Source organism: Motacilla alba, chromosome 1A (assembly GCF_015832195.1).
Source record: "Motacilla alba alba isolate MOTALB_02 chromosome 1A, Motacilla_alba_V1.0_pri, whole genome shotgun sequence".
NCBI classification, from domain to species: Eukaryota; Metazoa; Chordata; class Aves; order Passeriformes; family Motacillidae; genus Motacilla; species Motacilla alba.
In genome coordinates this window covers 42,635,195-42,658,254 of record NC_052031.1, presented here as the reverse complement: position 1 = coordinate 42,658,254, position 23,060 = coordinate 42,635,195, and the positions used below count along the sequence as shown (strand labels likewise).

Sequence of the window (23,060 nt, the reverse complement as noted above, 5' to 3'; positions counted from 1 at the left end):
TATAATGAGTGAATGTTGACAGTCTGAATCAAAGGCTCAGTGCTTTATAATCAAAGCTTTGGAAAAACAAGAATAGGATGACCCTGAGGCTTTGGCACTGAGTTCAAGAACACATTTAGGAGTCATTGCACCTCCAAGAATTGGGAGAACTGAAATGGAAACAAAGCCCCCTCAAAAAGCAGGGGAATAAATTAATTCATTTACTACTGCCAGAAATTATGTGGTGGGAATGCATTCTGCCTAGGAATGTGTTAGGCAATGGTCACAGCTGGGTATGCTTCCAGTTTAAGCAGTGCCCCAAAAACCACTGACTGTGATGGAACTCTCTATTAACTTCAGTGAGCTTTTAATCAAGCCCAACTAAGTCAAACAGCAAGATTTAAAGACAGCTGAGGAAGTTCACAAGACAGTAACTTAGACTGCACAAGGCCAGAGGATCTGGAAAAAACCCAAGTGAGAGTGAAAGGACTAATTAGAGGACATGAAAAGCTCACTACCAAATGTCCTTTTGTCAGTCTCAGGAATTTCATTATCTTTTTTGATAACAGGACTCAGAAAATGCAAGCAGTGATCTGAATCAGTTTCTAACTCAAGCGCTAATTTTCTGTGAGCTTTTTTAAAACCTTGGGTTTTGCTTAGCACTGCCACAAGACCTCAAAGTAGTCTTTTTTTTTTTTTTTTTTTTTTGTTGTTGAGTCTCTTGGGTTTCTAGGTGGCTTCTTGGGTTTGTAGGACTGCTAGCATCAGGACTTCTGTCATCCAAGCTCAAACAAATGGTCAAACATTAATATCGGCATCAACTAAGGCATGTCCCCTACAGATACACCACTCAATCTCCACGTTCTTGTTCTTTAAAGCACAAACCAAAACAAACAAAACTGTTTTCTTATTTGTGTGCTCAGCAAGCTATCATTCTCATAAGTTTGTAAAATTCTTTATATAAAATATATAAGTTTTCACTTTTTCAGATAAGTTTCCCTAGCTCCAAGAAAAAATAGAAATCCAATATTTGTAAGTTAACATTTGCCTTCAATTAATTTTACTTGCTTAGTGTTTCTGGAAAACAAGGTCAGCAAAGCATATTGTATTCTGACAGCCACTAAAATCAAAGTTAAGATCCAGACTCAAAGTGGTTTGAACTTCATTGGTATTATAAAACAAAAAAAGCAAACCTACAGATGCCAAGGTTTCAGGCTCTGGGTCTCAGTATGCCTAAATCTACTTAGTTGTGTAAGAATGAAGATAAACATTAATAATTATATTAATAACTTGTTACAGATAAGAATTTTCCTTCAATAAAAAATAAAAAATTGGGATCTTTTGCACAATTGAAACCAATGAATACTGGACCTGCCTAGAGAGAATATGTTTTGTAAATGCAGACATATTGGAAGTGAGGATTTAGCAGAATAAATCCTAAATTACCAAGCACAGGAGAAAATGCTATACTGAAAAGTGAAATAATGTTAACTACTTGCAAATGGAGCAGCATAAACATTATCAGTAGCGCTAAGAAGCTGAATGACAAATTTTTCCTACAGAAGGTACAGATGTTTGCTTTGTTGTCAGGAAGGAGCATACACAGGCATTGCAAGCAACTAGATCACTAAATTATAGAGTAAACTGAGCCTACTGATTTGAAGAAAGAGAAGAGCAACAGGACACAAAAGTGTGGTGTTTTCACTCTACTTACTGCCCTGATTCTTCATGGAAGAAGATGTTTTTGCAATGGGAAAGACAGTGAAAAAAGAAATTAAAAAGACCTGATCTAATGATTCAAGACCTCTATTTTCATAGAAGAAATTCATGCTAAACCTTACTAGGAAAGAAGTCTGTCATCCAAGAGTGGTCGTATTACTAAAAGTCACTGCAGACTAGATTCAATTGCCAAAATAGCCCATGATACCTTGAGCTATTTGGTATGTCCCACAACACCCCAACCTCTACTCTCTGCTAACAGGTATTGGTCTTCTACCCTTTGACCTATTGGCCAAACATCTTGGATTCTTGCCACAAGGCACGTGGCTTAAAATTTTTGATGTGCTTTCAGTGCCTCATGCAAATTCTGTCCACTAGGATGGCCTTATTGGAAAAAAAAATTAAAATTGCTGTGGAAGTTACATAAAGCAAAAGGAATAAATTTTCCTTAGCACATCGGAGACTTATACATGAATCTTACATCCCTCCAGAGATACAGAAGAGGTTCTGTTGTTAACATTGGATGTTGACAGTATTAGAAGGCATATTTCATTGAAGAGTTGGAAAAATTATGAAAATATTCAGAGGCATCAGTGGATGTTGTACAAATACTGATAATATAAAAGTACAGAATTAAGTAGGAACTGATAATAAAGAAAACACAATCAATTAGGAAAAGAGATAGCTGGACATGCTAATATAGTGAAACTTTTTTCTGTTGTAGTAGAAATGTATGCCCATACTACAGTGTATGCCAATCATTTACAGCCTATGATAGAGGTTCATATCTATTAAGAAAGTGGCATTTCATCTCAGAAGGAAAACACTTGAAACAGTATATTCTATGAGCATTGCTTCATAAATACTTACAGAAAAGTAAAGGGGAGTTGGGAGGAAAGTACCTCTGAATACATACGAGATAATACCTGCAGTAGATGGAAATTCATTAAACATTGTCATGTATAATAAGTCACAAAATAGAGATGTTACATATAGGAAAAATATTAATATATAACTCAATTTGTTTAAGGCTTGATTTTGGACATCAACAAATTTGTATTTGTTGGTTATCAGGTAATACAAAAAAGTTGTTTCCAGAACACAACTTATTGCTATGTTAGTAGTAGCAGTAAGAAATTTGATGGGAAGGGGTAAAAACTGTCATGTGAAATAAATGCCATTTCCTTACCACAAATCTTTGTTTGACCTTCCAAAAAATTCAGTTCAGCAAAATCATATATTAAAGGTGTTTGAAGTCTGAGAAACTCCCTGGGCTGAGGCCTTCAGCTGAGGGTAGAAGCTGTACTACCTCCCACAGCCGCAGAATGCCACTGCCATTGGTCGGGGTCTAATAGCACTGGCTCTGCATTCTGAGTAGCTCCATCCTATTTGAGACAGTGGAAGCTAAAGGTAAGTTTTGGCACTTCTCTCTTAGTTGAATTTTTATCACTGGAAATACTAGTATTTGTTTTATTTTATCATGCTTAATGCTGATTCAAAGCTTGCAGATTGTGGAGACTATTTATTTTTCCCTGAATATGTCTTAGTTCCTTCCTGTGAGAGGTGTACATAATCTTCATCAAAATATTTGATCTTACAGCTACTGCCGATGCCAATATTTCTACAGTGCATTCCGATATATTACATGAAAGGGAAATAGAGACATGCAAACCCTGCAAATTAGTGCAGATACTATAGCCATAGGTAAACATTTTTTCCCAACAGATGTTTACAGGTTTTGTTTCTATATATGCAAAAATTAATACTTAGCAAGCCTTACACTCTTTAAAAATATTTTATTTTTAGGAGTTGTCACATGCAAACAATTACGTGCAGTGAAAAATTTTTTATTTAAGAATTGTTTATTTAGAGGAAAAATTACACCATATGTGTTAGTACTACATTTTGGGCTGACAGATAACACCCTTTATAGCTGAATCATCTGAAATAAATGACATGGAAAGGAAAAGCAAGACCAAAACCAATTCTGTCAAAAATAGGCAGCAGAAAACATAAAGACTGACTAAAACCCGCTAATTCTAGCATACTTGCTTATTTCAGAGATTGATTGTGTTTCTCTTTTATTTTACTTTATTTAATTTTTTTAAATAAAGCAGAATACTTTTAGCTGTATTGGAAGCTAATACTGAAAGGTGAAATTCATCTAAGCTTTCTCAAAGAGAAGACCCAGTGACTCTAGCTTCTTCCAGCAGCAGCTGAAGTCTTTCTGAATAAAGAAAATGAGAGAAAAATGAACGCCTTGTGTTACTGACCATCCCCAGAGGAATTTCATATCCTCTTGCCTAAACCAACTTTATAAAGACCTCTTTTCATAAAGCTAAAATTCAGCTTGTTGCCCAGTACATACATTAAAAAAAGTCTCATGTATTTCTTGTACTTTATTATAAGTAGCAACAATTTTGAAATCAAATATTTAAGAGTGTGTATCACAGCATCCCATAAGGAATACAGTTTATTAGACTTATGCATTGCTCATTATCACTGTGCTTTTGGTGAAATTAATGAGAGCTGTAGATAAATAAAGATGTAAGTAAAGAACACTGAATAGAGCCTTGTGTCAGGCATCTTATATGATAATAGTGAATGCATCATTTACAAGGAAAAGGGAATGCATAAACACTGCTTCCCAAGCCTAGCATGAATTTTCTACAATTTTACAAAGTTCTGGAACTTTAAATAGGTGATAATTCAATTTTACAGAAATTCAAATAGGTGATAATTCAGTTTTACAATTCTATTTTCCAAGGAGAACAGGTGATTACACCACACCACAATTTCTCACTACTTTAAAAATGGTTCTGATTGAATAATGAAGGAATTCAGAGTACTGGTGCTACTGTCCATGGGACAAAATATTTTTTTTTATTATGCTCTCAAGACCTTTGCAAAAGTATGGTCCAGATGTGCCACATCAAGTAAAATTATGTTCTGACAAAACAACTAACGGGTGAAAAGTGTTTTGATTATGCTTGTCCAGAAATGACTGAGTTTCTAATGTTTTCTAACAGGTTGGTGGTTTTGTTTGCTTGTTTGATTCTGTTTATTGTTTTTATGATGGAAGAGAGATATAATATTACATTGTTATACATTCCAAAAGGTTATTTATTGTGATAGAGACAAGTAATAAAATAATTTACCTTTTCTCTAATTTCTCAAAAGTTCATATCTAATCACAACGAAAATAGGTAAAGTTAGATGAAAGGGTAAAAATATCATTCAGATGTTTATTTTTACACCAATAAAATTCCATAGGTCTTTTCTAAGTTATATGACTATATGGCCAAAGCAGTATAAAGAATTCTCAGCTCCAGGGATTCTTCATGAAGAAAACCAGATTAAACTACTGAGTCACCATAAATAAATGTTAATTATTCATCAGAAATATTGTGGGGTTTATATATAAGTACTGTACTTGTGACATTAAATTGTCATTGATTCCTTGTCAACACCAGAGTACCCACCATCTGTCCATTTTCTTCTCTTTCAGAAAAGAAAACAGAATGCAGACCTTTGTAAATGTTTTTCTGGGATTTTTTATCTTTGAGTCTGTTGTAGCTGCCCCTATAAGTGATACCATAATTTATGATTCTGAATTTTATGACATACCACTTGGAGACTTGCCTCATCCATTTGCCTATGATGAAAACAAGCAGTCCGACCAAGTAGAGGTAATTAGAACTTAATTTATTCTGTCTTTCCAAAGTGCATAAATGCACTAGTTACTGATCAGTTTTTCTTTGCCATGAAAATACTTATCTGACAAATTTATTCATGTGTTTCTATTGCCTTTGCAGTTCATTCACTTTTTCCCTAACCTAAAAGCCAAAATATATTCTAATTTTTTGGGGGTTTATTTGTGGTATTCTTTAAGAGTAGGTGAAAGGTACCATGCTTTCCTCAGGTCTCCATGCAATTTCACAAATTCTGTTGGAGTTCATCATTGTAATTTATCTGTCTGGGTGATGGATGGAGGCAGTTGAGACAGGATTTCCAGTATTTCCCATTAAATGAGATTGTAAAACGCTGTTTCCTTAGGTTTATGTTCACTACAAGTGTGTCAGGCTATAAATGCTAATGTTTTCTCTTGCTGCTAGGAAAGTGGCAAAAGGAAGAAAAAAGAATGGGAAAGCATTTGAATTTAAAAACAGGAAAGTAAAAAAAATTACTGAAAAACCTGTTGAAATTCTGATACAGTATGAGCGGGTAAGATGTGTCACCTGTTGAAACAAGTGACTCCACTTCTTGACTTAAATGTTTCCTTCCTCTTCTACAATCCTTTATTTCTTTGCAATTACTAAAAGGCTATGTTAATTTTTTTTTTCACCCTGCTGATTACACATTGGCACAACTTCCCTGAAGGTAATATAAGCATTCTGTGATTCAGAATTGTGTTTGATAGAAGTTGAGTAAAAAATATAACATTTAAATACCATGGTATTTTCATTTTTATACATAATATTTTAGTGCTTTTTCACATAACAATGCATAATTCATGAAAATACAATCCTTTGAAAGATTCATGATTACAGCAGGAGGGACAGGAGCTATTCTTTCATCAATGTGAGATAGAAATTGGATAACAGCTTTGAAATCAAAAGATAGTGACAACTGAAGAATAACTATATTCCAAAACAGGAGAACTGAAGAGATAAAAATAATCTTAAAGTTAGCACCGAGATCAGAACCTTATAATTTGTAGGAAATAAATTTTCAATCTAAGAGGGATTGAGAAGAACTTTGCTGCAAGGAACTTACCTTGCCTTTGGCCTGTTTCCCTTGTGCCACTCTTGTGCTCTACTTGATTCTGTTTGAACTCACTTTCCTGATAAAGTCACTACCAATTTTAGTCTCTGTGCTCTGTTTCACATTGATTAATAAACCATCGTTTCTGTCTCTCTTTGCTCTTAGAAATGAAACCTTTATCATTCCTACAGAAATTACTTCTGTCCCAGAAATGGGAGAAGTTATTTTGAATGTGCCTCATCACTGAGTTTTTCTCATTCAAACAACACATTTCTTAGCAATGCATTTAATGGAAGGTGGGATTCTCCTGTGCTGTGCTCCCTCTGTGAGGTCCTATAACACCAAAACATGGGGTGGCCCTTTCCAAGTTTCTGAGTGAAGGATAGAGATAAAGCAAGGCTTCAATGTTCTTTTCCAGCCAAAAGGAAATTCAGGATGACTGATGTTGCACCCAACAAGAAAAGATACAAGATACCAACACGGATGGATTTTGTTTTTTTTTTAGAAGGCATGGAATAGGCAGGGTCAGGATAAACTGGTAAGCTTCTTTTCCAGAGCAGGATTATCTTCCATTACTGAGCTCTTCAGACAGCCTTTTTAAAATTCATCAGGTGAAGTTCATCCAACACAGCAGTTGAACAGAGTTTTGTTTTGCATATGGATGGACCTCCCTGTGAGAGCCTTTTTTTCATAGATGTTTAGCCAAAATCTTTTTTTTTTTTGCTTACATTCCTAATACCACGTACCACCCAAGAGAATCCTAAGCATTCACAGATCCCCGTATCCCAGGAGATATGAGTGGTCAGTGCTGGAGCAATCAAGAAAATTTTATAGACATGTCAGTGTACTATTTGATAGGGTATGTCAGTCTTGCAAGTTATATTTTAATCACTGATATTACTGATGTCACCCAAGTTTTAAGCAGAATATGTTTGATTTCTTGATTGTGGGTATGACTTTACTGCTTAAAATCTTGTTATCATAATGATGCAAACAACACAAGTGGATCTATGTGTAAAATATTTATTCAAGGTCACAGGTTAGTTTTTATTACGCATAGTTTACATGATGAGCAATACCACAGAGACCCAGAAAAACAGCAGGCCTTCAACAGATCCAGCTTGTGTGCAGTAACTCTTTAAGATTTGAATTTCCATTTAGAGAGCTCTGAATCATGTGTTCAGGCTTTTGAAGCAGTGGAGAAAAAACTCAAATAGCATTTTCTATTGTTACTGTCTTCAATTTAAGATTTGAAAATTCACTTATGTGCAAATAGAAGCCATTCTGTTTAATCCATTTTTAGACTCATTGGCAAAAATGCAAACTTTTGCAAGGTTGTGTATCCAACTGATTAGCAGAAGGTACAGGAAACAGACAAGTTCTAGTACCTCAGATACATTCGGATGCTACTCCTGTTAATTTCAATGTGAATTGAAGTAAAAATTAACTTGTGCACCTCAAGGAGTTAAACTAAAGCACCTGTGTCAACATGTCCTTTACCAGACTATTAGGTACTGTAATCACACACTTGATGTGTAATCACCGAAGTGTGGAAAGATCTGAAGATAATTAGAAAGGAATTTTTTCCACTCATTCTATCTGGTTAAAATTAGGCTTGGCATCCCAATACCATGCTCCAAGACAAGTATGAATCATTCTCTTGGGATATCTGTTGAGGTGGGTTGATCTTAGCTGGCTACCAAGGTGACCATCAAAATGCATTCTCACTCCCCCTTCTCAGACAGACAGGGAAAGAAATTAAGATTAAAAACTTGGGAGTTGACATATGGGCAGTTTAATGAAGAAAAGCAAAGGTTTTGTGCAGAAGCAAAGGAAAATGACAGATTTATCCTCTACTTCTCGTCAGCAGGTGAGGGCCAAACACTTCCAGGGAAGTAGGACTTGAGTACATGTAGCAGGTGCTCCTGATGACACCCTAAAAATAAAGCCCACCCACTACCCTCACTGCCTCCTTTCTCTCAGCTCTTATTGCTCACCAGATGCCATATTGAATATCTCTTTACTCAGCTTGGGCACCTGTCCTGGTTCCATCCCCTCCTGAGATGTTGACCACCCCTGCCCTACTGGTGAGAGGGGAATGTTGGAGAGACAGCCTTGGTGCTGTGCCAGCACTGCTCAGCAGTTACTGAGCACTGGTGCATTATCAACACCTTTTCAGCTGAAAACACAAAGCACAGCACTGAGGAATGCTATGGGGAAAGTTTATTCCATTCCAGCCAGACCCCATACATCTATCTTCCTCAAATTACTTTTGATGAACCCTAGACATCTGTTTCAGGCTTAGTACGAGAATTTCATCTTAATACAGTTAACTGAGAGTGACTGGGTCCAAGTTCATGACTTTGCAAATTCTCATATTCTGGAGGTATTGTTTCTTGTGTAGAGTGTATGTGTGTATATACACACACACACTTTATTGGATTGAAAACATTTTTCTGAAAACATTTCTAGATAATGGGTCTTGATGTTCTTCACTTGAAGTCTATTTTTGTCATAGATTCTGGAATAATCATAAGGTTGGGAAAGGTTAGTTATGTATACATGGAATACTTTTTAAAATGCAAATATTTGCATGGGGAAAGTAGTTGTAGCTGTGAATTACTTGTGAGAATTGTATTGAATCCTCAATCAAAGGTATGCTTTGTCACATGTTAGGTGACATTATAGATTATAAAATCTATGGTTTCCAAGATCCCAGGTTAGTGAGACACAGATGACCTAGCTAATGCTTTGCATCCAAATGGAAATTATTACTGGAAAAACTTAAAGTAATATATCACTCAGAAATAAAATGCACATAGAGACATTAAGATAGCAGTATCAACTCTTTCACAGATAATGGCTAAAAAAAGGCAGTGTAACAGAAAAGCTTCTTATCAAGGAAAGAATTCCAAGGTCCTCAAGGAGAAAGCTACAGCAAAGAAATGTCACTGTAAGTGTACAAGCTTTGTGTTGGATTTATCTTCTGGAACAGACAGTAACAATATAAACATGAGCTGATGTATCTCCCCATTTCTTTACAGTTCATTAGTATTTTGAATTAATATTTATATCATGATAGGGTCCAGAGGCCACAGTCAAGACTGGGTTTCCCAACTGCTGTGAAAGCATATACAAAGAGAGATTTCCTTCTTTAAAATAAATAGAATCAATCCAGACTCTCAAAGGAATGATTGCGTGAGCTTCTCACTTTTTCCCTCTTTGAAACTAAAACTTTGTTTGGAAAATGTGTGAGAAAAACAAATTGTGGAGAGAGATTCTTATGTACATCAGCTACTAACGCCTAATAAAATGGCATTGCAATTTTATCACAGTGTCTGTTAAATATAACCAGTCAATTTTTCTCTAGGTAGGAAAAATAAGAAGCAAAAATATAGGAGCATCAGAAAAATATTTTCACTGCTAAGACAGGCTATCAGTGAGGCTGAAAAGCAAAAGAGCACTTAATTAAGAATGGTTTGCCTAGCACTGAATAAGCAGAAAAGCAAGGGAGTTTAATACAGTTTGGTCTGGGTTTGTGTATACAAAAGAGGTGAGCTGCAAAATACCATCCATAAAATATTCAGAAACACAGTGAAAGTCTAATATTTGATGCATTTTGATGCCTGCACAAAGCTCAGAACTTGAATTCCACACACATGGAATTGCTCATGACTGTGTGCATACACACAAATCATCACTCCTATTGGCATAACACACACGAAGAGGAGCCATGCTTGAACAAGAACTCAGTCTTGCCATTCTGCAGAGTTGAGAGAGGCTTACACTGCTGCTCCTGTCTTTGAGATTAGTATCTGATTAAAAAGGAGAATTCAAAGTGGATGTACAATGACTTTTCATATATCATATAAATGTTTAAAAAACCCTATTAATTGGCACAAGTAATGTACAAGTCAGACAGTCACAAAGTTGATCAGAGAATCAAACTGATCATTTGAAGCTTTATCCCTGAACAGGAATTTTTCTAGTTTTTCAGAAAGGTTTTGACTACAGCTCTTGTTATTCACTTGTCTGCAGTGACTAACAATTCCATTTCTTTTTAAGATAGAACAATACGAGAAAAGAAGTCTTTCAATGGAAATTTCAAGAACAAGTTTAGGTCACTTTTGGATAGGAAAGCAAACCTCCCTGCCTGTGGTAAGGGGGTTGGAAATCGATGATTTTTATGGTCCCATCCAACCCAAACCATTCTGTGATTCTAGGAATAACTTCTACCATAATTAGACATTTTCTTGTAAGCCTTTGGTAGTTTCAAAACAGCTATGGGAGAAACCAGTTCCTTTTGATGGGTCAGTGTGTGGAACAACTATCCCTTCAAGGTTAAAATGCCTCTTTTTAAGTTTTGATTTTTTATTTGTGTATTAAATGTATTTTTTTGCAGTAAAAGAAACAATGAAACAGAACACACTTCAGATTCTCTGGTGGATTTAAACTTATCACATGTAATACATCAGCTTTGATCCTAAAAGATGTAGACATAAAATAGACACATAAAAAAGACACATAAAATAAACTCCTGACCTCTCCTAGTCTTTTGTTTGTTTCGCCTCTTTTACTGTCAGTGGTGAGATGTAGATACTTAAAGAGCCCAACCTAAAAGGAATTTCTGTAACCAGTGTCTGGAGCTGCTTTTCAGAAGTTTTGTCTCATTCTATACTGACTGTGAAGTGATGCTAATATAATAAACTAAATGCCCAGCCTATGGATGGCAAGTAGCAAGTTGGATGTTACCAATTGCGTTTTATCACTTACTGATGTGTTCTGATTTCTGCTTTCTTGACTTTTGTAATTTCCTGGTCTGAAAGTGCCTCTGAATTGGCCAGCCATGCTAAGAACTTTTATTAGAAAATGGAGTCACATTGGACTTTATTCCTCCATATATTGGACTTTATTCCCCCATTATTTCCCCATACAGGATGGGGGGAAAAGTAGGTACTCCATGCAATCTCAAGAAAGATATCACTGTCCTTTGGCATGATCTGGGACTAATCTGCACTGGTATTCTCTAAATCTCTTGATTGATTCCAAAGACAGAGTAGGGTAACTATTAACCACATAGATGGCTAAAGACAGGTGATGTGATACCCCTTCAGTTTTTTCTTATGCAGTGTATTAAAATTATCTTGGAAGGCAGATTATTATTTGAAGACTTGTAGATATTGGCAAAGAGAAACACATTTTACTGTATTTCTCTACAATATTCTTCCTGCTTTGTGATTTTTTGCAAAGAATATTTCTTAAAGTACGAGATTAAATACAAGTCCACTCCCTGCCTAATTTCAGGCTCCCACCTCCCTCCAAAAAACCTTATGGAAAATAATGCCATTAAGTGAGATGCAATCATTTACATTTCAACTTTTTTTTTCTCAAAGTCCAGTTGCCAAAAATAAACAAACATCTGGAAAATGAGGGATTATGCTGTACAGCATATTGTCCAAGAAACATCTTTGTCTTGTTACAATCTCGCATGATTTATCAAACTTGTAAAAGATACAAAGCTGCATGGATCAGATGACCAATAATGGGAAACAGACTTTTACCTTTAGGTCACTGGTTCAAGTCCAAGTTATGTACAGCAAGAAAATACTGCTCATGCTCTGGGTCTGGTATGTAAAATACATATATCAATGAACTCCTACTCTGTTGCAAGTATAAAAATTGCAACATCATTAAGTTAACATCAATAATTTTTATTTTCTTATGACATTCACAACTGCAGAACACTGAATACATAAAGCTAAGTTGGAACAGTTTCCCTAAACCCCAGACATAGTGCATTTGCAGGGAAACTGCTAGGAGACTTTCAACTGTGTATCTGCAAATCTAGGTAACATCCTACAGTAAGAAAGAGATAACAATGTAAAAATGGAAGTATTAGAGGTTAACACCTCTGCTCTGCAACCCAACAGCAGTAGTGATTAATCAACTAAGAGCCCTCAGAAAGCATAAAGTAAATAACAAATCTCAAGACAGTAAGTTCCATAAAGCATGCCCCAAATATGCAGAGAGGTGGCAGTCAGTGTAGATGACCCAAACCCCATAACAAGTGAAAGGAAAATTATCTTTGGTCTGAAGCCTATTTACAAAGCCTATCTTGAAAATACTCTTCTACAGAATATTACTTTCAGTAGAACAAAAGTTGAAAGTTGCAAATATAGACACTAAAAGATTTTAAATCTCTGGATTTAATTCTGAAGTTCAGAAGAGGGATTCTTATCTGATTTCCAAAAATCTGGTGAAGAAGTAGACAGCATGTGCAAGAACTTTAGTGCAGCACTAACCTGGGTCAATAAAAGTCTGGAATGTATCTCTCCCTCTAGGCTTCCTCCATCCGGAGAACAGCTGTCCCATTTCCTTTGTTCCCAAAGCCTTCTTTTGATTTGTCCCCAAGTCCATTCCTGGTTAAGCTGTCTACTGTCAGTGCTGCAGATGTAACATTGTGTATTTGTCCACACAAAAGGACAAGGTACATCCTTACTCTTACTCGCATCAACTCAAGTTACTCCGTTCAGCTGAAGGTCATCTTGCTCATTTGATTACCTTGCATTTTGTGAGGTTATGACCTTGGTAACTGTATTGGGGCATTTTTATCTATAAACTCTAATTAGTAATAGCATCTGTGGCTTAGAAGAATACAACCAAAGAATATACAGAAAACCTAAAATGTTCTTAGTCAAAATCTGAGCCTGTGTGGTTCAGAGTGCTTACTGGTTTTTTATTGCTTTCATGTTCTCTGTCTTCAGCGAAACTAATTGATATAAAATATTTGAACCTATTGCCATTATATAACCTAAACCAAATTATTTATGTACAAAATAAAATAGAATTTAGGTAGCTATTTAGATGTTCTAAGGCAATCTAGGATCTTAATGCTTAATACTACTTGTAATTATATATAGCTATGCTGCAAGGTAGTCTATTATGAGATGTAAAGTGGTTTTTTTCCAGAATTTTCACAGTTCAAAGAATCATAGAATTGTTTGTGTTGGAAGGGACCAAGATCTTCTACTTCCAACCCCCCTGCTATGGACAGGGACACTTTGAACTAGCCCAGGTTGCTCAAAGCCCCATCCAACTTTGCCTTGAGTAAGGGAATCCACAACTTCTCTGGGCAATCATCTACAATGCCTCACCATGCTCACAGTAAAGAATTTAATATTATATAGAAGTTTCAGCTTCAAGACGTTCCCCTTTGTCCTGTCACTACATGTCCTTGTAAAAAGTCTCTCTCCAGCTTTCTTGTAGGTCCCCTTTAGGCACTGAAAAGCTACTTTTCTTTGGGCTGGACAACCCCAACTCTCTCAGCCTATCTTCATCTTCTTGGCTCTCCTCAGGACTTGCTCCACACAGGCCCATGTCCTGCTTGTGCTGGAGACTCCAGTGCTGGATGCAGTACTGCAGGTGGGGTCTCACAAGAACAGAGTAGAAGGGCAGAATCACATCCCTTGAGCTGCTGGTTACATTTTAAATATATATACACATACAATGAGATTCAAATAGGGATCAAATACAGGAAAGATTTGCCTGTGCCAGGAATCCAGATGTTAGGTGTTTTAGTTCCTTTAACTTCTATAGTCTACATACAAAATCAAATTTTAAAAATTCTAATTATTTGGCCAGTCAATTACTTTTTACCTGTCTTTTACAATTAGAATTTATGAACACTACTGTGATTGATTTCAACAACCGGTTCTTCATGAAGAGAGCAAAGAAAGTAGTAGCTGTGGGATGGTATCAAAAAAGGAGATGCTTGGTCAGGTGAAAGACTCAGGATCCAGTAGTTCTGTGGTGGTGTTGTGCTAGAAAGCTGCAGTGGCTGAAAAATGAAGGAGAATTTTGGGTTTTGGTGCCTTTGCCCTTGGAATAATGATACTGTGACAAAATTCCTATATTTGGCTGTGTCTTAGAAAAAGATAAGGAGTGCTAACTGTAGCACAGGGGTGCAGCACTTGCAGGGTTAAATGCATTACCTGTTGCAGCCTGAATTGCTGCTAGTAACGTCCAGGGCAAGGAAGCAAAAAGGGCCTTTGCGTGGTATCCACAGATGCTTTATTCAGCCGCCTGGTAAGATGAAGATGTTCAGGTCCCAGGCACACACATGCAGGGTCCAGGTTTCTCTCTATCTGAGGGACAGGGGGTGAACCTGGTCTTGGGGCCGGGCAAAGATGAGAGCCAGTCAGGAAATAGGGAGGGAGTGGTTCGAGGACATAGGAAGAGACATAGGAACAGGGGTAGGAGCCAATAGGGTCTTAACAGCTTTTTGGAGGAAGATTCTTCTGTCCCCCTAAACTATGGGATGCCTCCCAGGGTCTCCATAATTACCTACATTTTTAACAGCACCTCAGATGTGCAAAACCCTATAATGATACTAATTAATTGGTTTAGATTTGAAGAATAAAGAGTGCACTTTCAAAAGGAGCTCCGGTTCAGCTGAACAATAATCACACATGGGGAAATGAAGATACACTGGGAAAGATACTTGCAAAAATCACACAGCTGTCTGAGTGATTACAGAAAACAGCTATGCCTCTTTGCTAACACAGACCCCTCTGCAACAAGCCTTGCAGGTCTGCAATATGCTTTTTATGTGAGGTGAGGTGATGTGATACAAGAAAATTGCTACATCATAGTTTTTATCCTGAATTGTCATACAGGAAAATCAACAGAATGCATTTTTAGAATTAGAGTTAACCTGAAAAAATTTACTGCTTTGATTAGTTATGTTGAGTGAAGGACAAAAAATAAGTTTTCTAGTTCTATGCAAGGATCTTGCAAATTTTACAAGTGTTTTAAAACCAAGGTTTTATCCAATATTTTTATCTATATCAGTTTTTTTGTACTACATAATGCAGCTACTAATGAATGAAGTTGACCAGAGTCTTTAACATATTAGAAAGTTGTATGTGAAGTTGGAGTTCAGAATTATTTAGTAATATTTTTAAATCATGTTCAGAATTATTTAGTAATATTTTAAAATCACGTTAGTGTTCTAAGTAGAGCCTGCACACCTATTTTGGATTTGCATTTATGATGGCAGAATTTACAATTTTAAGGTAAATGACTTGCCCCTTTTGATATTTCATTGCAAATTTTCCTTTTTTACATACAGTTTATCAATTTTTATCACAAATCTAATTTATCTTTAAATAGATACGGAAAAATAATTTTGCAAGTATATATTCTCAACAATGAAGTATATGCATGTGTGCATACATGAAAAACACTCAAAACACAGACAAAAAGCAAACAAGTGTGTTGGATTTTCATGAATTGTTTATATACCATCAGAATTCATTAAATCTCCTGGATAAAATGCAGCTCCAGCACTAAATCTCAGAAAATATGTGACCCCTAGTGGAAGAATATGAATAACTGGAAGAGAAACAGCTTCCAAGGGAAGTAAACATTAACAATTCCTTTTAATTTTTCCTAGACAGGTATTGGGCCAAAACTACCTTCTGTAATTCAAGACAGTTATTCTTCTGCACCATTGACAGAAGAAACCGAGGATGAAGCGTCAACGCCAAAGTTAATTGAGGGGTCTTCAGCACAGGGGTCAGGGGTTCTTGCACCCCAGACTCAAGATGGTTAGTAGGAAAGAGAAATGGTTTTGTGTGTAGTGTTGATTTTGAGCAAGCCCATTATATTTTCTTTTTTTACTGAAAATGAGGGTACAGAGCTTCTGTATGTCTCTTACTGAAGAAAGATACAACACGCCTATCTTGAATCCTCCAAAGTCAGATAGGTGCCTAGCCAAAAAGTTTCCATACTATTTCCCTATGAAAACAACTGTGCCAGTGAAGATTTACAACTTGAAAATTTGCTGATGGTTGGCAATGCTACCAGTACTTTCTTTCTGTCTTAGATTTCAATACCATTATCAACTGTCTTTACTTATAATGACTTGCTACATGTTTTTTATAAATGCGTTAGTACAAAGTATAATTAAAATGTTGAAGAATTTTTGACCGTGAAAGCTATAAACTGAAAAACTTAAGGAAAGGGAGGTACTTAGAACTTTTTGGTGGAGACAATTTTCAGTTCTTCTGACTATCTATAGTGAAATAACAACTTTATAAAATTGCAAAACATAATCTGTCCCTCTCCCACACAAGTTTTGCACTGCTAATTTTTGGCATTTGTCAGAAGCTCCTCTAAATTACAGTAGGTAAAGTTCACTAGAGTTATCAATTTCTGTGAGGGATTTTTGTGTTGTATAGTGATCAACATACAGTAACAGGAAAATCCTACTTTCTACTGTGCCCAACACTACAGCTGAGTTACACAGAAGAAAAATGAAAAAAAAAAAAAACCAACCTAAACATAAACCCCAGAATTTCTTCTTCCAAAATTGTGTATTCAGTGAAGTTAATAATTCATAGTCTTATTTTGGTACATACTACAAGTGAGCTTGACCAGGCAAAAATATACACTGTCAAAACAAATAAAAATTGAATGAGAACTTCCAAGGAGATTCTAGAAAAAAAAAAAAAAAAAGAAATAAGAAGGCCCATAGGTTGTTTTTTTTTTAATTTTGAAAATTAGATGTTATCCTGTAAATATTCTATATGATGAATTCTGTGTCTTTCAACCTTTTTAGTACTGAATGCAGTAGTACTGAATGCATCAAGTAGTGCATCAACTAAAGAAATGCTCAAGACAGTAATGGATCAAATCAGATTTCTCTTTTGTCTTCCTTTATTTTAGCAACATATTTTCCTGTCAGATGTTGCTGCTATTGGCCTGGTACTGAATAAAAGACTACAAGGCTCAGTAACATTAAGCCAAACTAATTTTTCTTGTTGATATCTTTTTGAATTCTTCCCCTACCTCTGTTTTTTTTCAGTGTCCACCAGACATAGGTGAAAAATACCACTCCTCCAAGATCAAAAATAGGACAGGGTGAAACCTTTTCCCCACACTATGGCACTATGTTGCAATATTATGAAGAAATGCCAGCCATCATTAACTCAATATTCATTTAGGCCTAGACTTGCCATAATAGTTCAAGGTGTGAATAATTTTTCCCTCTATCAGACCTACTCTCCAATTTAATCTGTCCTGTGGAGAAAGTTAGGGAAAGCATGAAAAGATCCTTATCTCTTGGGAAATTGTATTCCTGGATGTCCAAATAGAGATTATGACATAAAAATAAAAGGGTATTGTGGTTACTGATTCTTTAATCTTGCCTCAAAAGGCACCTCAATGACCTACAGGTAATTGGGACAGACTAAAAAGGCACATCTCACATGTAGCCACATCCGACCTGGAGGAAAAAACTAATCTGCAAGAAAAACATTTTCATATTCCTGAATTATCCTACTATTCTATAAATAACAAGAGCAAACCACCCCATCTGCTACAAGGAGAAGGAAAACATGAAACAGAAAAGTATTTCTATGGGATTAAAAGCTGATAAACAGATATTCTGATTTATACTCATAATGCATACTCATAATTTACTCATAAAAGAGGTATCAAAAAGTCAGTACCACAAGTTTTACAATCCCGTTATTAAAACTGTTAGAAGGATGCCTCTGCCTGAATTACAGTGTAAATGAGACCATATGTCTAAGTCAATAGGATGAATTTTATTTATTAGTAAATGTGAGGGAGAGAGAGAGAGGTAGAAAGGAATACAAAAAGGGAGAGGGAGGAGAGCAAGAGAGCATCAGAGAGACAGATTAGGTAGAAAATATCATTCATCAGCTATTATTCCTCCATCTAGACAGAAGTATACATCTGCCAGCTTAAGGGGAAATCAACTTCTGGCTGGTTGCTGTCATCAAATAGTCTATTATAGTCTGAGAAACAATTTATTAGAACAAGTTAATTGTTCTTCTAGGCACAGGGAGAAAAATACATTCATTTTTTAAATAATTTAATCACTTTAGTGTTGCAATTATAAGATTTGGTGATCAGAGCAGAATGGGAAGTGAACTCTACTATAGACAAAGACTGATCATTAGGTGCTTACTGAGCATTTCATGGTAGTAATTTATGCATGACTTTCATTCATGTCCTTTCTAACAAAGTGTTTTCTTTTAAATTCTTTGATAGGTCTTCCCACTTGCCTTTTGTGTACATGCTTAGGGACCACAGTCTACTGTGATGATCGTGAGCTTCATGCTGTTCCACCATTGCCTAAGAAAACCACGTATTTCTATTCACGCTATAACAGAATCAAGAAGATCAGCAGAAATGACTTTGCTAACTTAAGTATGGGTAGCAGTATTATTGAAATCAACTTTAATTTTGATTATTTCTGGCTTATATCAACAAGAAATATAGTAAAATATTTCATATAATGTTTGATTATGGTAAATTTTACACATAAATGCATGTGCATTTTGGTAATTTGGAGTATAAAGGTCCATATATTAGATGAAGATTCTCTGTCCAACTCTTGAATTATTACAAATTACAGTGATCATTGATCTTTTTGTGGTTACTTGCAATCATCTTTAGAAAAGCAATAAACCCCTCCAAGTCTTCATTTTAATGTTAGGGGTTTTTTTAATTGGAGAAGCATTTGAGTGTTTTTTATAAAGAAGTCAATATATCAAATTTCTTTCATATGGGAAAGTGATGAAATAAAGAAATGTGGAACAAGGTAGTAGAAAATTTGTTTATTTCCCTTTAAGTGTCATTTTTCTAAAAGATAGCAATTTATAAGTTTCCCAAAACACACAGAAATCTTAAAACTCGACTTTGAAGTCTTTCACTAAAAGATGTATAAAGAATGACACAGGCAGGTTTTTTTAAAATTTTAGGAAATACATTCTTATAAGTCTGTTGTATCTTATTTCTCTGCCAGACCATTTAAAGAGGATTGATTTGACTGCAAACTTCATATCAGATATCCACAAGGATGCCTTCCGAAGATTGCCCCAACTTCAGGAGTTGGTGCTCCGTGACAATAGGATAAGGCAACTCCCTGAGCTACCATCTACCTTAACATTCATTGATGTTAGTAAGAACAGACTTGGTCGCAGAGGGATACCAAATGAGGCATTTAAAGTAAGTTTGGGTGTGTTGGGAAAATATTTTCTGCCTCTCTCCAGAGGATGTGGTTAGAAGTGCATCCTATTCTCATAAGAGAGATGCTCCAGTTCTCCAATCATCTTTGTAGCCCTCAAATGGACCTGCTCAAGGAGCTCCATGCCTCTCTCTTGTCCTGAGGAGCCCAGAAGTGGACACAGCACTCCAGATGTGCCTCACCAGGGCTGAGCAGAGAGGCAGGATCACCTCCCTTGACCTGCTGGCAATGCTCTTCCAAATGTACCCCAGGACTCCACTTGCCTTCTTGGCCACAAGGGCACTGGTGGCTCATGGACAGCTTGTTGCCCACCAGGACCCCCAGGTCCTTCTCTGCAGAGCTGCTTTTAAGCAGATCGGCCCCCAGTCTGTTCTGCTGGTGCAGGACTCTGCATTTGCCTTTGCTGAATTTCAGATTGTTCTTCTCGTCCCATGGCTCCAGCCTGTTGAGGTTCTTCTGGAGCACTGCACATCCTTTTGGGGTATCAGCCACTGCTCCCAGCTTTGTGTCATCAGTGAACTTGCTGAGGAGGCATCTGTCCCTCCACAAGTCATTGAGGAACATGTTAAACAATACTGGGCCCAGCACTGAACCTTGAGGGACAGCGTTAGTAGCAGACCTCCCACTAGACTGTGCCATTGATTATTATGTTCTTCTGGGATCTGCCTTCTCAATCCACCTCACTCTCCACTCTTCCAGTCCTCACTTCCTGAATTTGCTAAGAGTATACTAGGAGAGAAAGCATTGAAAGCCTTGCTGAAGTCAGGGTAGAAAATATTCAGTGTTTTCCCCTCATCCATTCTGGTAGTTGTTTCATTTTACAAGGCAATCATATTGGTCAAGCATGATTTACCTTTATAGAATCCACGCTGGCTGCTCTTGATTACCCTCTATCATCTCTGGGGATCAAGATGGCTGCTGGAATGAGGTGCTCCATCACCTTTCTGGGATAGAGATGAAGCTGACTGAATGGTAGTTCCCTAGATCCATCTTGCCCTTTTTGTAGACAGAGGTGACACTGGCTTACCTCCAGTCCCCAGGCACTTCTCCTGATCCCTGAGACCTTTCAAAGACGTCTGTGAGCAGCCTAACTATAGTGTCTGCCAGATTTCTAAGCACTCATTCCTCCAACAAATCGAGCAAAAATTATTTACCTTTTGAAATAGAATGAGAAATGTATTTAACTCAGGCATTTCTTATACAGTTATAATTTGCTTCAACACAATACACTTCTGCAAAATTGAGTAGCTTTGTCACAAAAGAAAGGAAAAAACATCATCATTAAAATTGCATTTTAAATAATTCTGTAGATTTTTGAAAAACATATTTCCCCTTCATTTTAATCTGAACACCTAACCCTTATCAGCAACATTTTCAGCCTATGCAAATCAGATTTCATTACTGTCTTTGAATTTCTGTCTTTTCACCATATCATGCTGAAACAAAATCTTTTACTATCCAGTGGTGCCCATTGCAGTGATAGATTTCAAACCTTACTTGCCAGAAATTTTCAAATATGTCTGTCATTTCCCTCTGTTTTCTTCCATATTTCTCTAGAATCTGGATGAACTGCAGCATCTTTATATCACTGACAATAACTTGGATCACATTCCATTGCCGCTCCCTGAAAGCCTCCAAGCTCTTCATCTTCAGGTAGGCTACAAAAGAAATGGCTCTTTAAATCATGCTCAAAGCATATGCACAACTCAGAAGGGCAAATATTTGTCTTGTAATGTTTCTTCTTTTTATACAAAAGTGTTCTTACTTAACTAAACAAGCTATGGGAAACATAAAATTAACTAGTGATTGCAGTGTTTCAGAGAAGTAAAATTTACCTCAGCTAAGCATTAATTTTCAGAAGTTGTAATACAATATTTTTCAAAAATCAAATTCTAGAATTACTGTGATCTGATAGCTTCTTTCTGAATCCTTCCTTTTAACCTTTTCCAGCTCTGCTTCTTTCCCTTTATGTCCTTTTGTACCAATTTACAGTTTTGTTTATCAGATGTTTTTACTTATTACATCATACAGAAAAAACCTTTCAGTAAGCAATGTAATGTGCCTCACATCATTTAACCTCGACCTTTCAGAAAGTAAATTTATTGAAACTCTCTACCTGCTAGCTGACTTCCTTTTCACCTGTTTGTGCCCGTAAATTAAATATTCAATGCTATGTGCTACAGAAAAAAGTTAGTGAGCAGGACTTTGTCCACACCAATTTTTCACTAGCAAAGGAATGGAGAAGGAAACATTTTTCAGCCCTCATTTTCGGTAATGAGCTTTTTAGTCCCAGTTTCCTGACAATGCTGTATTCCAGCAATTAATTGTTGAGAATGGTTTGAGAATGGAAGCTCAGTGAATATAAGGCATGTAAGAGAAATTTAAATCAAAGGAATAAAACCAAAAGCATTCAATTTTGCCAGTATGTATACAGGTGTGAGTTAAACTAATGTGAGAGGGCCGGGGGAAAGAAATTGTCACAGATCAAATTACAGAGTTGTACCTTTGCAGGTTGAGGCATATTAAGATGTCAGGATGTTAATTATGTTTTTATGATTTTTGGACTGGCCTATCATGGATCAAATTTGTTTTAATATGGCTCTTCCCTATAATCTGGAAATGAGAATGTTCTATACTTCTACCAGGCTCCTCCTTCAAGCAATGTCTCTGCTACATGGTTTGAGTTACTTAGTTTTGAAGTTTTGCATTGGCCAAGAAATTTTCCCCTGCTTGGAAGATTTCTCTGTTGATGACTTGCTGCCACAATCTGGGCTCTTGAGTTCAAGCAAGTATCTCTCTAAACACAGAAAATACATCCATAAATGGTGTTTCAGAGTAAAAAATTACTTTCAGGTAACTATTCTGATAGCTCATTTTTTGTTTGCTTGTTTTCTTTTAGAACAACAACATTCAAGAGCTGCACGAAGATACTTTCTGCAAAAGGAGAGATGTTACTTATGTGCGTAGGGCTCTTGAAGACATCAGACTGGATGGTAATCCCATCAACCTGAGCAAAACACCTTATGCATACATGTGTCTACCCCGTTTGCCAGTTGGTAACCTCATCTAAGCTATATCAACCTAGATGAATTTTTACAAACATCATTTATTTGGGAAGTATTTCTGTTAATATTGGAATTTATTACTGAGATACTGAAAAGATTATGAAATGCTAAATGACAAATTCATTATCTACCCAAGTGCAAGTCATTTAGCAATATCAAGAAAAATACTTTACTACAAAACCAATGCAAATACAATTTTTTTAGATTAATTGTTCAGATCTAATGTATGAAGTCTAAATTTAAATAACTTTTACTTTAAATATTAAAGTCTAATGATTACATGCTAAATAAAGAAATAAAAATAAAATTGTGTACAAAATTCATTGTTTATTGGGTTTTATTGTAATTAAAAATTATTCTCTCAGACATATATCTACCTTTCTATTTCTTTCCTTAGAGGTCCCTTTATTTTGGAAAAGTATTAGCAATATTCCAAAAAATATGTTTTCTTCAGAAAACAGAATCTTTCCTTC

General features: G+C 36.1%; 1 protein-coding gene across 1 annotated transcript; it reads left to right on the top strand.

The window, feature by feature from the left end:
* The first annotated feature begins 3,029 nt into the window (after positions 1 to 3,029).
* Positions 3,030 to 22,842, top strand: EPYC (epiphycan). Its single transcript, XM_038154387.1, has 7 exons — positions 3,030 to 3,108; positions 5,207 to 5,387; positions 15,917 to 16,070; positions 18,544 to 18,702; positions 19,301 to 19,503; positions 21,080 to 21,175; positions 22,422 to 22,842. The coding sequence occupies exons 2-7, from the start codon at positions 5,220 to 5,222 to the stop codon at positions 22,590 to 22,592; spliced, it is 951 nt and encodes a 316-aa protein (XP_038010315.1). The 5' UTR covers positions 3,030 to 3,108; positions 5,207 to 5,219; the 3' UTR covers positions 22,593 to 22,842.
* Positions 22,843 to 23,060: the final 218 nt, after the last annotated feature.

Bases quoted from the DNA above. Each gene is read 5' to 3' on its own strand.
- EPYC (XM_038154387.1), top strand. From the start codon at position 5,220: ATGCAGACCTTTGTAAATGTTTTTCTGGGATTTTTTATCTTTGAGTCT. The intron at 16,071-18,543 runs GTTAGTAGGAAA...ATTCTTTGATAG, and splicing joins TGCACCCCAGACTCAAGATG to GTCTTCCCACTTGCCTTTTG. The intron at 18,703-19,300 runs GTATGGGTAGCA...TTTCTCTGCCAG, and splicing joins AAATGACTTTGCTAACTTAA to ACCATTTAAAGAGGATTGAT.